General features: G+C 46.8%; 1 protein-coding gene across 1 annotated transcript in view; it reads right to left on the reverse strand.

Moving 5' to 3' along the window:
- Nucleotides 1–1,243: 1,243 nt before the first annotated feature.
- Nucleotides 1,244–14,301, reverse strand: part of MRC2 (mannose receptor C-type 2) — an 85,885-nt gene continuing 72,827 nt past the window's right edge. The window contains exons 24-30 of the mRNA XM_081837605.1: nt 12,856–13,094; nt 11,205–11,373; nt 10,942–11,091; nt 9,655–9,774; nt 8,399–8,578; nt 6,933–6,959; nt 1,244–4,296 (exon numbers count right to left, since the gene is read on the reverse strand). Of these exons, the coding sequence (XP_081693731.1) occupies nt 4,076–4,296; nt 6,933–6,959; nt 8,399–8,578; nt 9,655–9,774; nt 10,942–11,091; nt 11,205–11,373; nt 12,856–13,094 (1,106 nt within the window). The 3' untranslated portion in view covers nt 1,244–4,075. The remainder of the gene's footprint in view (nt 4,297–6,932; nt 6,960–8,398; nt 8,579–9,654; nt 9,775–10,941; nt 11,092–11,204; nt 11,374–12,855; nt 13,095–14,301) is intronic.

A 14,301-nucleotide genomic window follows, 5' to 3' on the forward strand; every position in this document is an offset into this window, starting at 1 on the left:
CAAAGCGATACGTAACTAGAGGGTCCACCATATACTAAGAGCCCACACTGGAAAGAGGCCATGAAACTTGAAGGTTAGAGCAAATTTATCCCATTTTCACAATTGCAGCAGGCAGCACTTGAAGAACTTGTACTTACTGCTGTGCTGCAATTGCTGGTGTCAAATGTGAAAAGGCGGCTTTTGAAAACGTGTATTACTGGTAGAGAAGCAGACACAGAGCAATGGGTCCAAACTACAAGAAAGAAGATTCCACCTAAACATTAGGAAGAACTTCCTGACAGTAAGAGCTGTTCGACAGTGGAATTTGCTGCCAAGGAGTGTGGTGGAGTCTCCTTCTTTGGAGGTCTTTAAGCAGAGGCTTGACAACCATATGTCAGGAGTGCTCTGATGGCGTTTCCTGCTTGGCAGGGGGTTGGACTCGATGGCCCTTGTGGTCTCTTCCAACTCTATGATTCTATGATCTGCATAGGGAGAGGCACTTTGGATGTAGTCATCTGCCCCAGTGGTAGAGCCTACGATAGAATGGCATTCCTCATTGGGTGTCGTCCAGTGCTGTCATGCCTTTCACAAACGCATGTGCGCTCTGTTTCAGAATGGGTTTGCTTGGTCCATTGTGTTTTAGCACTGAAGGGCTTAACTGGTCCAGTGTAGTGCCTTGAATTGTAGCTCAAAAGACAACTTCTCGCAGCACCTGCCTCTGTTTCAAAGAGAGAGCATTGCTTAAGCTCCTTCCCTTAATGATGATGTTACCACTCCCATCTTCTATCTAGACATGTGCATTAGAGTTTTTAAGAGTTTAATTCCAGAGGTTTCTCCACATGTTGACACAATTCAGTGGCTGATACATTGGGTGGATCCCACTAGCATTCAGATTGTCTTAGCTGAGAATGAGCTTCCCTGGCTGTTTTCCTAAAGGCTATGTGAGCAGTTTGTGAGTTAGGCGATGGGAAAGCTGAAAGGTTTGGGACAAGTTGAACAATTGGGCTGAGCCCACATTTTGCTCATCTCAAAAGACTGCAAGACTGACGTTCTCGAAATTCATCTTAAGTCCAAATATAGTAACTGAAGAGGAATTTCTGCCATTACCAATCTTGGGATCAATCAGAGTTGAATTTTCACAACTTTAATTAAAATGACGCACTGCACAGTGAATGGTAAATTCTGAGAAAGCAAGAAATGGGGCAAAATAGATTTTTGGCTTCTTGCGACTACTGAAAACCATGGAAGAAGATGAAGAGTCTGCTTTTGCTGAAACGGATGGGGAAATGAAGCTTTATTCCAAGATTCTAGAAGGCTTTTTTTTTTTTTAAAGCAAAAGTAATTACTTTAAAAGTTGCCAGTTTTTTTTCCAGCACCTTTTCACATTATTCAGAAGGGTGATAGGAAATGCATTTAATCTGAGGCATTTTTCCAGTAATTGCAGACAGACAGACAAACAAACAAAGAAGCAAACTTCTCATTATTTTGGGATATACCTCTTCCCTCCTTGTACAGAACGCAATGATAGTTGTCTGGTTGCGTTTTATTCACCTTGAAAGCAGAGAGGGGAATAACATGGTCAAGACTGTTGTTAAGGGGTGGCTATGGTACTGTCATAATTACTGAGGGAGAGTCTGAGGGAATAGCAGCAGCATACACATCTGAGAAGAGCCTTCCCTCCTTTCAGGCTTGCTATTGCACTTAATTCCTGAATATATATTGACCGGCAGGCTTGCCTTCTTGGCAGAAGGCATTTCCATGACAATTCCTTTGTCAAAACATTGAAGAAGTGCTCATACAGCACATCAACATTCTTGGGGCAGAAGCTTTGGTTTCAGAGAATATCCATTTCAGTGAACATGGATACTGAGTTTTCATGCCTGCACCATTTTCACGTCTGCATTGGAATCCTCTGTTCAATATTGCTGCAAAAGGGTTACTGCTTCATTTGTAAAATGAGAGGTTCCCAGCACCCGAGCCCAGAAATTAGCCTTTTGCCTGGGAGCTTACCGTAATTGCCCAGACACACAAGGCTGGCCTGTGGCTACTTATGAGAGAGATGAAGGCACACTGCGTATTACCGAAGGCATTGTTACTTCACACATCTCATGGTGGAGTCCAGGGCAAAGTCATTCAAATTCAGCCCTCCAAAACGATCCCCTGAGCAGAGAAGTTGTTTAGCATTAGCCATAAACCAATATGTATGAACATCTTTATCTAAATCAAAAAGATGCCCAGGAAACAAGCAGCAGTCATCAAGGGAAAAGGAACTGGAAAACCTAAGATTGTCTCAGAAACTCTCCATACCATGGCCTGGTATGGCAGCTTCCAGGTACCTAAAGATTAAAGAGACAAAGGTAAACATTTTTATGAACACTTAATATCCAGCTTAAGTGAAAATTACCAGATTTTTTTATATATATACAACAATTCTCATAATTATTTGAGTAGCAGAAAAGAACTATTCTCCCCTTATCATCTTTAGCACAGCCACTGTTCAAAAGTTATTTAGTTGGAAGCAAAGGATAAAACGACAATCACAGCATCTTGTTCAATTTTTTTTTCTTAATTCCACATTTCTTTCACCCAAGGTCTCTCACTAGCTCCTAGCATATGGTATTCAAACCCAAGTTGTATACTTATTCTGGAAGCAAGAAAACTTTAGTGTCCTGTTGCATTGCTTAGAATGATTGAGAATTAAGTGGGAAAGGGGGGAATTGTAGAACCTTTGGCCATCACATCTACACACAAAATACCCCCAAAAGAGGGTATAATTGTCAAACATGCACTTTGATACAGTATAAAATGAGAAGTATCAGAAAACAAGTTGTCTATACCACTTATCCAGCAAGGCAACAACAAAATTAAAATTAAAAAGAAGTGCCAGTATATTACGTTTTCCACTCAAGAAATGCTGTTGTTCCGAGGACCTTTCTGCAAAAAAAACCCGTTTTCTGCAATAAATATGCATTTGTTTCCCATTTTAAGTTCAGGGCAGTGTTTCTGTTGCAGATACAATGCATTTTCTTTAAGTGCTCAGACCACAACATTTTGTTCTTGGGGGGAAAGCAGGCCTTGCCTCAGGTGGACAACTCATGCTCATTGTTCCTGTTCAAAATGCAGATGTCTCAGCCCCACACTTGACCTACTCGATGCATTGTTACGTTTTGTGATCAGTGGGAAAAGGACACAACCCCCAGGACCATTTAGCGAACTCCCCACCACCACCACTTGTTTGTAGAAGGGCTGATAATGATGTTCAATTCTTTGATGGCTTATGAGTTTTGCAAGGAAGTGCCTATGTAGCCGGAGTCATTGTTAAAAGAGGCAGAGGCAAATAGCAACGTTCCTGTCTTCCTCACCACCCCCAAGCACACACCCGTTACTCATTTGTCACCAAGAGGCCATCCTGAAGCTGCGAAAACGCTTGTGGCACCACTTTCAGTCGTTTTCGCAGAAAGGCCCTCTATACGGCAACAGAATTCAACAGCAGAATGGTTGCTATGGCAGTGGCACGGCTGGGGAAGCATTTATCTCGGGGTATCTCGGCATCAGAGGAATAGAAGATCGAACCACCATTATTAGGAATTCAAGGGCCCATCACTCTTTTAACTATCCACATGGCTTCAAGAAGTAATCCAAAATAAGAAAGGCGTGTTCTTACCAAGAAGAACACGAGGAAACCCTGCAAGCCCTTCCCTGTTTTAATATTAGAACCAGGAAGAATTAATGCTTGCATTTTCATTCTCTAAGGAAATGTGGAGAAGACACTGCAGAGACTGGAGCATCCAAAATGAGGTTTTCTAACTCTCTCTCTCTCTCTCTCTCCAGCAAATGAACCACCTTCCCTTTTCTCCCATGGCTCCTCTTTGAGAAGGGCAGACGTACAAGGCCAGGGTTGAATTTCTTCTAGTGTCACATACAAATGGGACTTTTTTTTTTTTTGTATTTCTCCACATCTCCTTAGCAGTTCACAGTCCTATCTTTTGACCCTGCTGTTGCCCTATGCTGTCCTCGGGGGCTTGCTGTTGAGATGGCATGTTATGACAGGTACTCAGGTCCCTCCCCCCCCCACCCCGGCTCGCCAATTCCCCCACTAGTCTTGCTGTTCGTTCATCTCCATATCAGACACCAGAATGTTCTTCTCTGCAGATTCACTGGGGTTGGAGTTGGTACGGCTGTAACGGGCACTCTCAAACGCCCCTCGCTCTGAGGTCCTCCGACGCTTGTACAGATAGATAGCAACTGCTATCAGGGCACACAGTGCTAGGGAGGAGAGGACAACCACCGCGATGGCCTTTGTGTTCTCCAGGAAAGCTGCAAAAGAGAGGGAAGAAGGGTCAGAAGGGAAGGAGACCCGTTTTTGTGGAAGAGCGAGAGGGAGATTTTGTGCACAGAACTGGCCAGGATTAGTTTCAGTTTGCTTAGCGGGATGTGGAATTTTGAGCAGACACATCGAAATGGGGAAACTCTTGCCATTTGGGTTTCAAAAGGAGAAAATCTCCCTAAATCTCCACCTAACATCTCTCTGCCGTCTATATATAAGGGTCTGGTGACTTCCGTTTCAAGTATCTGAAGAAGTGTGCATGCACACGAAAGCTCATACCAATAATTAACTTAATTGGTCTCTAAGGTGCTTCTGGAAGGAATTTTTAAATTTAATTTAATTTAATTTATTTAGACTACGGCAGACCAACACGGCTACCTGCCTGTAACAATCTCTCTGCCAGAGCGGCAACTTTTGCACAGATCTGTCTGTGCTAAAAACAGCCCCTTTGTGTGCCAAAGAACCAAATTCCGGGGTGAATATTATAAACAGATGTGTTAAATTCGGTTTGCAGAATGTATTCAGCTTCTCTAACCATGAGAGAGGAGTAAGAAAGTATGCAGAGCACTGAGGTGCCACCCCCTCACTACTAGAAGCTCTGCTCATTCCTCCATCTAAATTGTTTCTTGCTACCCTGCACTCCTTTGGGAGGAAAAAAACGGATGAATAAAATAAACTAGGTCCCCAGTTACCTAACAGTTCAGTTTAAATGTAAACAGAGTCCCTTGGCATGATGAATTCTGGTCAAGATACAAGTTCTATAAATATGAGAAAGCATGGATAGCTCAGTTGGTTAGAGCGTGGTGCTGATAATTCCAAAGTTGCAGGTTCCATCCCTGTATGGGACAGCTGCGTATTCCTGCATTGCTAGATGATCCTCAGGGTCCCATCCAACTCTGATTCTATGATACTCAGTACACCCAGAGGCATAGCTAGGCTCCCTTGCGCCCTTGGCCGGGAGCTGCCTTTGCACCCCTCCCTGTCCCTGGCACCCTTGACAACTCCAAGTCAGGGTAGAGAGATGCATATTTTTGCACCCCCTTGGGCCTGCATCCTTGGCAGGGTCCAACCTGACCAACCCCTAGGATGGAGCAACATCAACAATTGCCTATGCAAAACCACTGAGGTTTTGAGAACATACCGTTCAAGTATTTGCAGAGTCTTAAGAGCGGTTGGGACTTCCCAAAGGGCATGCTTATAAATCTAAGATGGGCTGGCTCCTCCCTTGGCAGTTGAAATATACTCGGAGTCGAGTGTGGATTTCATGCTCTTTATTCAGCTCATAGTAGCGAGGAATGGAAGTTCCCCCAAAACGTCTGCTTTATATACATTATTTACACAATGGGCCCCACGTGATTGGCTAATTCAGGGATTCTCCTGTAGGCCAATCAGGGTGCGGATTCACTTCCACCTGGAGCTGGATTGGGTGGCTCCTGCGGACCAATCAGACTGCTGCATTCTGGATCCTATTGTTCTAGGACCAATCAGACTGCTGCATTTTGGATCCTGTTCAACTCAGTAGATAACAGCAGTTCACCTTGTTTTTTAAACAAAAGGCAGATCCAAGTCCTACCTTGGAGAGGAGGTAGCAGAGGGCCCTGGCAGAATGTCCCTCAGTAGCAAACAGCATACTACAGGCCCTTTTCAGACAATGAATTATGGTGCTGCATTACAGGCCCCACAATTTCCCTGGTGGGGATTCCTGGTGGGAACTGCTGCCATGGGGTGGTCCATTAGGACCCTTCGACCATGGGCTTCCCCTCCTGCTTCAGGTAAGGGAGAGAGTTGGCAGAGGGCAGGTTGCGCTCCAAGCACAAATGAGGAGAGAGGCTGTTTGAGGTAATAATAATAATAAAAAATTTTATTTATACCCCGCCCTCCCCAGCCAAGACCGGGCTCAGGGCGGCTAACACCAGGTATAAAAACAATTGATTAAAATACAACTTAAAAACAAGATTAAAATACAACATTAAGATGCAGCCTCATTTCAGAAGAAACTCAAATAAAAAACTTTGGGGGGATGAAAACGTCAAATCTTCACCAAGGCCAACTATCCAGACTGGTCCTACGTGGGCCAGAAAAAAGCCGGGAGGCGTTCCATCACAGAAGGAGAAAGGAAAAAGGAAAGAGGGGGAGGGGATCAAGTTGATTCCAAGCCAAAGGCCAGGTGGAACAACTCGGTCTTACAGGCCCTGCAGAAAGAAATCAGATCTCGCAGGGCCCTGGTCTCGTGAGACAGAGCGTTCCACCAAGCCGGAGCCAGAGTTGAAAAGATCCTGGCTCTGGTTAAGGCTAATCTAACTTCCTTAGGGCCCGGGACCTCTAGGGTGTTGCTATTTATGGACCTTAGGTCCTCCGCAGGGCATACCAGGAGAGGCGGTCCCATAGGTACAAGGGTCCTAGGCCTGTCCAATTCACTTGTGCCCAGTCATTGCAACTGAAGCAGGTCCAGCTTTCCTGTTTCAAATTCTCACCACCTTCTACAGTGCAAAAGGCACAAGACTCTGGTTTTACGACCAGTTTAGCAGACTGGGAGTCCATCTGTTTCAGGACTGGTGTTCAAAGAAGGCAAAGCCAAGCTCACCTACAAGGAGACACGGCAACCAGTTTCCAGTTTGGTACGTACCTGATCTGGAGAGGCTGCTTTCTTCCGCTGCCATGGAAAGAGAGCCCAGCCGGTGGCAGGAGGAAGAGAGAGAGAAAAAGAAAAAAGAAAGAGGGTGTCATTAATTTGCCTGTTCCTAGTCCTGTTTCATATGTTGCTTGAAAAGAGCCCTTCAGAGCTGCTCAAAACATTCCATAGCAACCACCTCCATGCTTTGCTGTTGCATTTCTTTGACTTTCATTAGCTACATTTCCCTTTCAACCCTAAAAATAACGATAAAAGTAATAATATATCCTCTCTTTCAATTGCAACCACACTTGTCCCCTTGTCCACGGGTAGAGCAACCCTACTTTCTAGCTGTTTTTGTCCTTCATTTTTCTCCATAAAGTAACATTAATCAAACGTATTAAAAGTAATACCTTTACTGAACCAATTTAGGAATGATTAAGAGTATGCACTCCTTTCAGCCTTCACAGAACTATTCATTAGGCAGAATGGAAAAGATTAGATTAGACAAGTCAACCAGCTCCCTCTCTTATCTACTTGAAAGCCGCCTCGCTTTTCACTAGCTGATGAAGAGTTTCATGAACCCATAGAACTCTGCAGATTCCCACAGCGGCCTTAGCTGACCCAAGAAACAATTTCATTCTATCTCAAGTTTTGGGACAACCAAGGCCGTCTGCAAAGGACAATCCATGTCTAACATATTCTGTTTAAACCAGTGTTTCCCAACCTTTGGTCTCCAGCTGTTTTTGGACTACAACTCCCATCATCCCTAGCTAGCAAGACCAGTGGTCAGGGATGATGGGAACTGTAGTCCAAAAACAGCTGGAGACCAAAGGTTGGGAAATACTGGTTTAAACCACCCAGCGTCCAAGAGGGCCAGGTTCCCAAAGAGCACACTGGCTGGCTGTTTCTCTTTAAATTATCAGCATTATCAAAAAACCACCACCACAACAGTGGACTAGAAAAAGTCTCAATGCATGAAGATATATACAGGATTCTATACTTAAACAAAAGAGAAGTAACGTCAATTTCTTGCAGTCTCTCTGAGACACCGAAACCCACCTCACTGGCTGCTGATCATGTGTGATTTACTGCAACTGGTCCTTATAATGTGCAGTGGTACCTCAGGTTGCGAACGGATCCATTCCGGAGCCCCATTCGCAACATGAGCAGAACGCAACCTGCGTCTGGCGATTCGCCGTTTCTGCACATGCGTGCGACATCATTTTGAGCGTCTGCACATGCGCGAGCAGCGAAACCCAGAAGTAACCCTTTCCGGTACTTCTGGGTCTCCGCAGGATGCAACCTGAAAAGACGTAACCTGAACCGAACGTAACAAGAGGTATGACTGTAGTGATGGAGACCCATTAATAAACCCCAGCGAACAACTGCTCTCATTCCCCGATGCTGAAGCTGACCCATGACCATTAGAAGCCTCGCCCCACATTTTAGCTCCAAGGCCTTCAAAACCACCCGCTTACCTCGGGCTGTCTTGCAGATGACTCCCATGGTGACGTTGGAGCAGGAGCCCAAGTGCCACACCCCATTGCTGCTCTGGATCCAGTAGCAGCTGTTTTGGCTGAGCATGCTCGGTCCCGTGTCATCCTGCCCCCAGTTAGAATAGTTCACCGCCATGTTGTCATGCCAGACAAGTGTGCCCCCTGCACAGGAAGGAGAAACATGCTGTGGGGTGGCAGAAGAGGGAGAGAGAGAGAGGGAGAGGGAGGGAGCACCACTGCTGGACGGCAGAAAAGGATGAAAAAATCCTTTTCTGAAAGAGGAAACAAGTTCCATGGATTACAGTGTAGTCTGCTGGGCAAAAATGGCTGGGTATAAGCCACCTAAAGGGACGTGGGTGGTGCTGTGGTCTAAACCACTGAGCCTCTCGGGCTTGCCGATCAGAAGGTCGGCAGTTCGAATCTCTGCGACAGAGTGAGGTCCCGTTGCTCGGTCCCTGCTCCTGCCAACCTAGCAGTTCAAAAGCACGCCCAAAAGTGCAAGTAGATAAATAGGTATCGCTCCAGCGGGAAGGTAAACGGTGTTTCTGTGCGCTGCTCTGGTTTTGGTGTTCCGTTGTGCCAGAAGCGGCTTAGTCCTGCTGGCCACATGACCTGGAAAGCTGTCTGCGGACAAACGCCATCTCCCTCAGCTGGTAAAGTGAGATGAGTGCCGCAACCCCTGAGTTGTCTTCAACTGGACTTAACTGTCAGGGGTCCTTTACCTTTTTTATAAGCCACCTATCTATGTTTAGAAATGCTTTTAAATAAATATGATTGCACATTTCCCCCATTTATCACTGCTTCCATTTCCCTCTCCTCTCCTCCTGCCGTTCCCCCTGGGTGCAGATTATAGACTTTAAATGTCCTTTTATGCATAGGAATCAAACTAGCCAAGATCCATATGTGGGGTAACTGATAAACTGGACTGCTCCTCAGTCTCAGTCAGGCATAGGCAAACTTGGCCCTCCAGATGTTTTGGGACTACAACTCCCATCATCCCTAGCTAACAGGACCAGTGGTCAGGGATGATGGGAATTATAGTCTCAAAACATCTGGAGGGCCGAGTTTGCCTATGCCTTGTCTCAGTTCATGTATTAACGCCACCCTTCAGGTATCGCCCCAAACTCTCCCTCCTCACTGCTCTTCATTTCCTATGACGATAACATGCTGTTAACTACGTACCAATCAATCAATCAATCAATCAATCAATCAATCAATCAAGACATTGTCAGCCTTACCTTTGGGGTTAAAGGCCATCCCCAGCCAAGCTCCTTTGGATTGGCTCTCATAAGCCTGAAGATGCTCCCACACGAATAGGTTCTCGATCTCGTCTAGGATGGACAGCACTGTACCTCCAACTGTGGGGGAAGCGGGAGATGATGGAACAGGAGAAGAAACAGATGCACAAGCCTGAAAGTTTTACTGGGCAAGAAGAGTACAGCCGAGAGGCTCTCGCACTGTGCATTTTCTGAACGACACCCTCGTCCACATGAAGGAAGCTCAAATTTTGTCACCAGAATAAAAAAAAGATATGCAAATTAAGCACCCCTTTTCATATATTCATTTGATCTGTAAGGTGAGCCAATATTACTGTCCCTCATGTTGGGAGAAAGGATGCTGTTTCTGTGAGAGGCGGGATTTGATGCAGGTAATTCTTATTCATTCCTCAATCTCTTATACATTGTGGACAAACTTCCCATGAAAAGCTTGCCAAAAACACTCATATTCAGGATACTGAGTTTGGTTGACAGAATCACAGGTGCCTGCATGTTATGTGCCTGAAGGCCGCAAAAGTTTTCCCTACATAGCTCCTGTAGCAAAACCTTCTAACCAAAAAGGACCCTTAAATGGGCAGAATAATCCCTGCCCCAGTAAAAGCTCTTCTGATTGCCTTATTGCCAAACAACTGCACTTTGTTTGCTCTCCCCTCGAGCACTGGCTCTGCAGGAGAAAGAAAAGGGAAAAAACGACAGTCTACAGACTCTTAGAGTTAGCAGTTCTCTGACTTTCTCGGGAGAAAGGTGCCAGGGCTTTAGAAGAGAATGTCTGCAGCAACTGGGATTTCTACAGAAACGCATCGCCAACAGCGTGTGCACACCGTTCTGTACTAAAACAGGCACAAAGTAGGGGTGAGCAGATTCCTTCAGTTCTGGTATTTGGTTATTACTCTGATGTTCCATTGTTGTCGTGTGTTGTTGTCCGGGAATTGTTTGTGTGTGCTAAATATAAAGAGATGAGTGCATTAATGACTTTGCTTTCTAAAAATTATTGTCCCACCTACAAGAACTTCTCAACAGTCCCAAGTGGAGGAATAGGCAGGTAGATGCCACTGAAAAAAACCTCCAGCTATGCACTTCCAAGACAGATGCTGGCGTGTGCTTTCGGCACAAGGAAGGAGGAAAGAAACCAAACACAAAGAAAAAAGCCAGAGCAAAAGAAAACATGACTTTGCGCCGGAAGCCATGTTCTAGGGCATGAGAAGTGGAGCATGGTTGTTCCCTGTGAACTTCTTAGAAGCGCTTTACCTTTCTCACATCTCTTCTTAGCTTCTTTCTGGCCCAGCACGACTTCCATGTGGAAGGCATAGCAGTGATTCCGGAAGGGGATCCAGGAAGAATCCTCCACAGATTTCGGGCAGCTCCCATTGTACCTCCACTTGTGCGGGGGAAGGGCCCCTGAAAGGGATGAGCTGGTTAGAAGGAATGTCTGGGCCTTTTCTCCATTCAGGCTCAGGGCTGACTAGAGGATCCCCTCCTGCCCCGGCTGAGTTCTCTCCCAAATACAGCACCTGTGCTCATTTTGCAGATGGCCCCTTGAAGCTTGGTGTCACAGCCGGCGGTCCTCCAGGTCCCATCTACATCCATGTATGCGCAACCCACAAGCTGCTGCGGTTCTCCAGCTCGCCAGTTTGTGTAGGAAAGGCTCTCTTCTGTGAACCACGTGTAGCTTCGCCTCCCCTAAAAGCAACCCAGTAAACCAATAAAAGATCTGCCAAGTCGGACCAGACAGAATAAGATGTCTGAGGGGGGAGCTTGTAACTGGGACTGGATGGAGATAAAATCCAAGTGGTCAGGAAGGTGCACTTGTAAGGCTTGTGAAATATTCTGGATTTGTTCGATACCGTGTCCTACACAGGTAGTTCATCTTAAGATGTTTCAGGAGTAGGATCCAGCTCTGAAAGCACCCCTTTTCCAGTGACTCATGCCTTACACTTGGTCCCACCTTGCCACTCTTGGTGTCAGGCCATGGGGAATCCTATCCCTCCCACGATGGCAGCCAAGAAGCTGATACGCAATAAAAGTTCTTACCAAGTAATTTATTCAATAGTCACAGAGAGAGACAAAGGAATGCAGTCTCCCCTAGATCAGTGTTTCCCAACGTTGGGTCTCCAGCTGCTTTTGGACTACAATTCCCATCATCCCTGGCCACTGGTCTTGCTAGTTAGGGATGATGGGAGTTTTAGTCCAAAAACAGCTGGAGACCCAAGGTTGGGAAACACTGCCCTAGATAATGGCATTGCTCCAAGTAAAGTCCCACCCGCTATGTCTCTCCTATTCTACTTCACCCCTGTGTCGACTAATCTGAGCTTTCTGCCTCTGAGCCTTTTTGTTCTTCTACCCTCAATGCTCGTCTGGTCCTGGGAGAGGGGGGTCAGGAATGCTTTCCAAAGACACTGAGTCTGTCAGCTGTCTCTCCCCTGGTGCTGCTGCTTCTACCTGCTGCTCCCCCAATATTTCCCATCTTCTGCCCTCTGCAGCCTCTGAACTGTGACCTTCTGCAAACCACTGTTGTAAATCTATACAATGGTACCTCGAACGGGATGCGTTCCAGAGCCCCGTTCGCATCTAGAGGTAAACGTAACTAGCAACGGCACATCTGCGCGCATCGCTTTTTGCAGCTTCTGCGCATGACATCATTTTGAGTGTCTGTGCATGCGGGTGAAACCCGGAAGTAACGCGCTCCGTTACTTCCGGGTTGCCGCGGAGCTCAACTCGAACGCGCTCAACTCGAAGCGTATTTAACCCGAGGTATGACTGTAGTGTCCTTCTGTTCTCGGAAAGGTTCAGGAGAAGGGAGGGTGCAGTCCCCACCATTCCTCCTCAGTCCAGTCCCTGACACTTGAGCTCCCATCCAGGAGGTGTGTATCGTAGGTCATTTGACCTCTGTAGCTCTGGCTACTGGCTCTAGCGACTGTGCCACTCCCAACTCTGATCCCCACTTGTCCACCAGTACTGGCCCAAGACACTTTGCCACCTGAAGCAGAGCCCAAAAGCCTACTAGGGCCAACAATGGTCTTGCTATACCACTTGGACACTGATGCCTGCCTTCATCTAGTAGCGCTGTCTGAAGCAGAAGCACCACCCCGGCAAACGGCAGGGCCGGCCCTGCTTCCCTTGCTCTTGCCGCTCTGTCTTAGCCAGCCCCCCTGGCTGCCTTACCTCCTCTTTGGACAAGCCAATCCAGAGCGGGGTCTGCAGGCTGCTCACTGCTTGGGTGAGGAAAGCCTGAGTGTACGGCTCCGTCATGCTCGCCAGGCTTGTGTTGAGGCTCTCACACAAGAGCATGGCTTCCTGCCACCTGAGAGGCTTCTGCAGGATGCGGTAAGTGCTGTTGAAGTACGAGAGGGTGGAGTTGGGAACAGGGGGGAAGGTTGCTGGGGAAGGGCTCAGGGCAGGATCTGGGGGTGGGAGAAAGAAAGAGGACCAGAGATCCTTAGAACTGGAATAACCGTAGCTTGCACTTCCATCCCACCCTGCCCCAGAGCCATTAACGTAGCAGTATTGGTTTGATCGCCGAAGAACTGATGCTCTTGAATTATGGTGTTGGAGGAGACTCTTGAGAGTCCCATGGACTGCCAGAAGATCAAACCTCTCCATTCTGAAGGAAATCAGCCCTGAGTGCTCACTGGAAGGACAGATCCTGAAGCTGAGGCTCCAATACTTTGGCTACCTCATGAGAAGAGAAGAATCCCTGGAAAAGACCCTGATGTTGGGAAAGATGGAGGGCACAAGAAGAAGGGGACGACAGAGGACGAGATGGTTGGACAGTGTTCTCGAAGCTACCAGCATGAGTTTGACCAAACTGCGGGAGGCAGTGGAAGACAGGAGTGCCTGGCATGCTCTGGTCCATGGGGTCACAAAGAGTCGGACACGACTAAACGACAACAACATTGGTTTAATTCAAAAGCATACTGGAGCTTTTTGAACAACACTCAAATGTGCTTAATAATAATAATAATAATAATAATAATAATAATAATAATAATTAATGTTTATTTATATCCTGCCCTCCCCAGCCAAAGCCGGGCTCAGAGCGGCTAACAACAATAAAAGTAACACAGCATTCTAAAATCAATTCATTCTAAAATTAATTCAGAATCAAATTAATGGCAACCGTTGGGCTAGAGTTCTATGAGGATTACCAAAGAAGGGGATCAGACTCTGCCTTGGGGAAAGGCCTGGTGGAACAACTCTGTCTTGCAGGCCCTGCGGAAAGACGTCAAGTCCCGCAGGGCCCTAGTCTCTTGTGACAGAGCATCCCACCAGATCGGGGCCACAGCCGAAAAGGCCCTGGCTCTGGTTGAGGCCAGCCTAACCTCCCTGTGGCCCAGGACCTGCAAGATGTTTTTGTTTGAAGACCGTAAGGTCCTCTGTGGGACATACCAGGAGAGGCGGTCCCGTAGGTACGAGGGTCCTAGGCCGTATAGGGCTTTAAAGGTTAAAACCAGCACCTTAAACCTGATCCTGTACTCCGCCAGGAGCCAGGTGTGTTCCCTCCCCGCTCTTTCCACCACCAGCCATTTCTCTTTGCGGGGAGGTCCGAGAAACAGTGGCACCTTGGATAATTGCCAAGGCACATTAATCCTCCCTGTGCCAGGCACAGCT

Source organism: Podarcis erhardii (assembly GCF_964252035.2).
Source record: "Podarcis erhardii genome assembly, chromosome: 13".
Classification (NCBI taxonomy): Eukaryota; Metazoa; Chordata; class Lepidosauria; order Squamata; family Lacertidae; genus Podarcis; species Podarcis erhardii.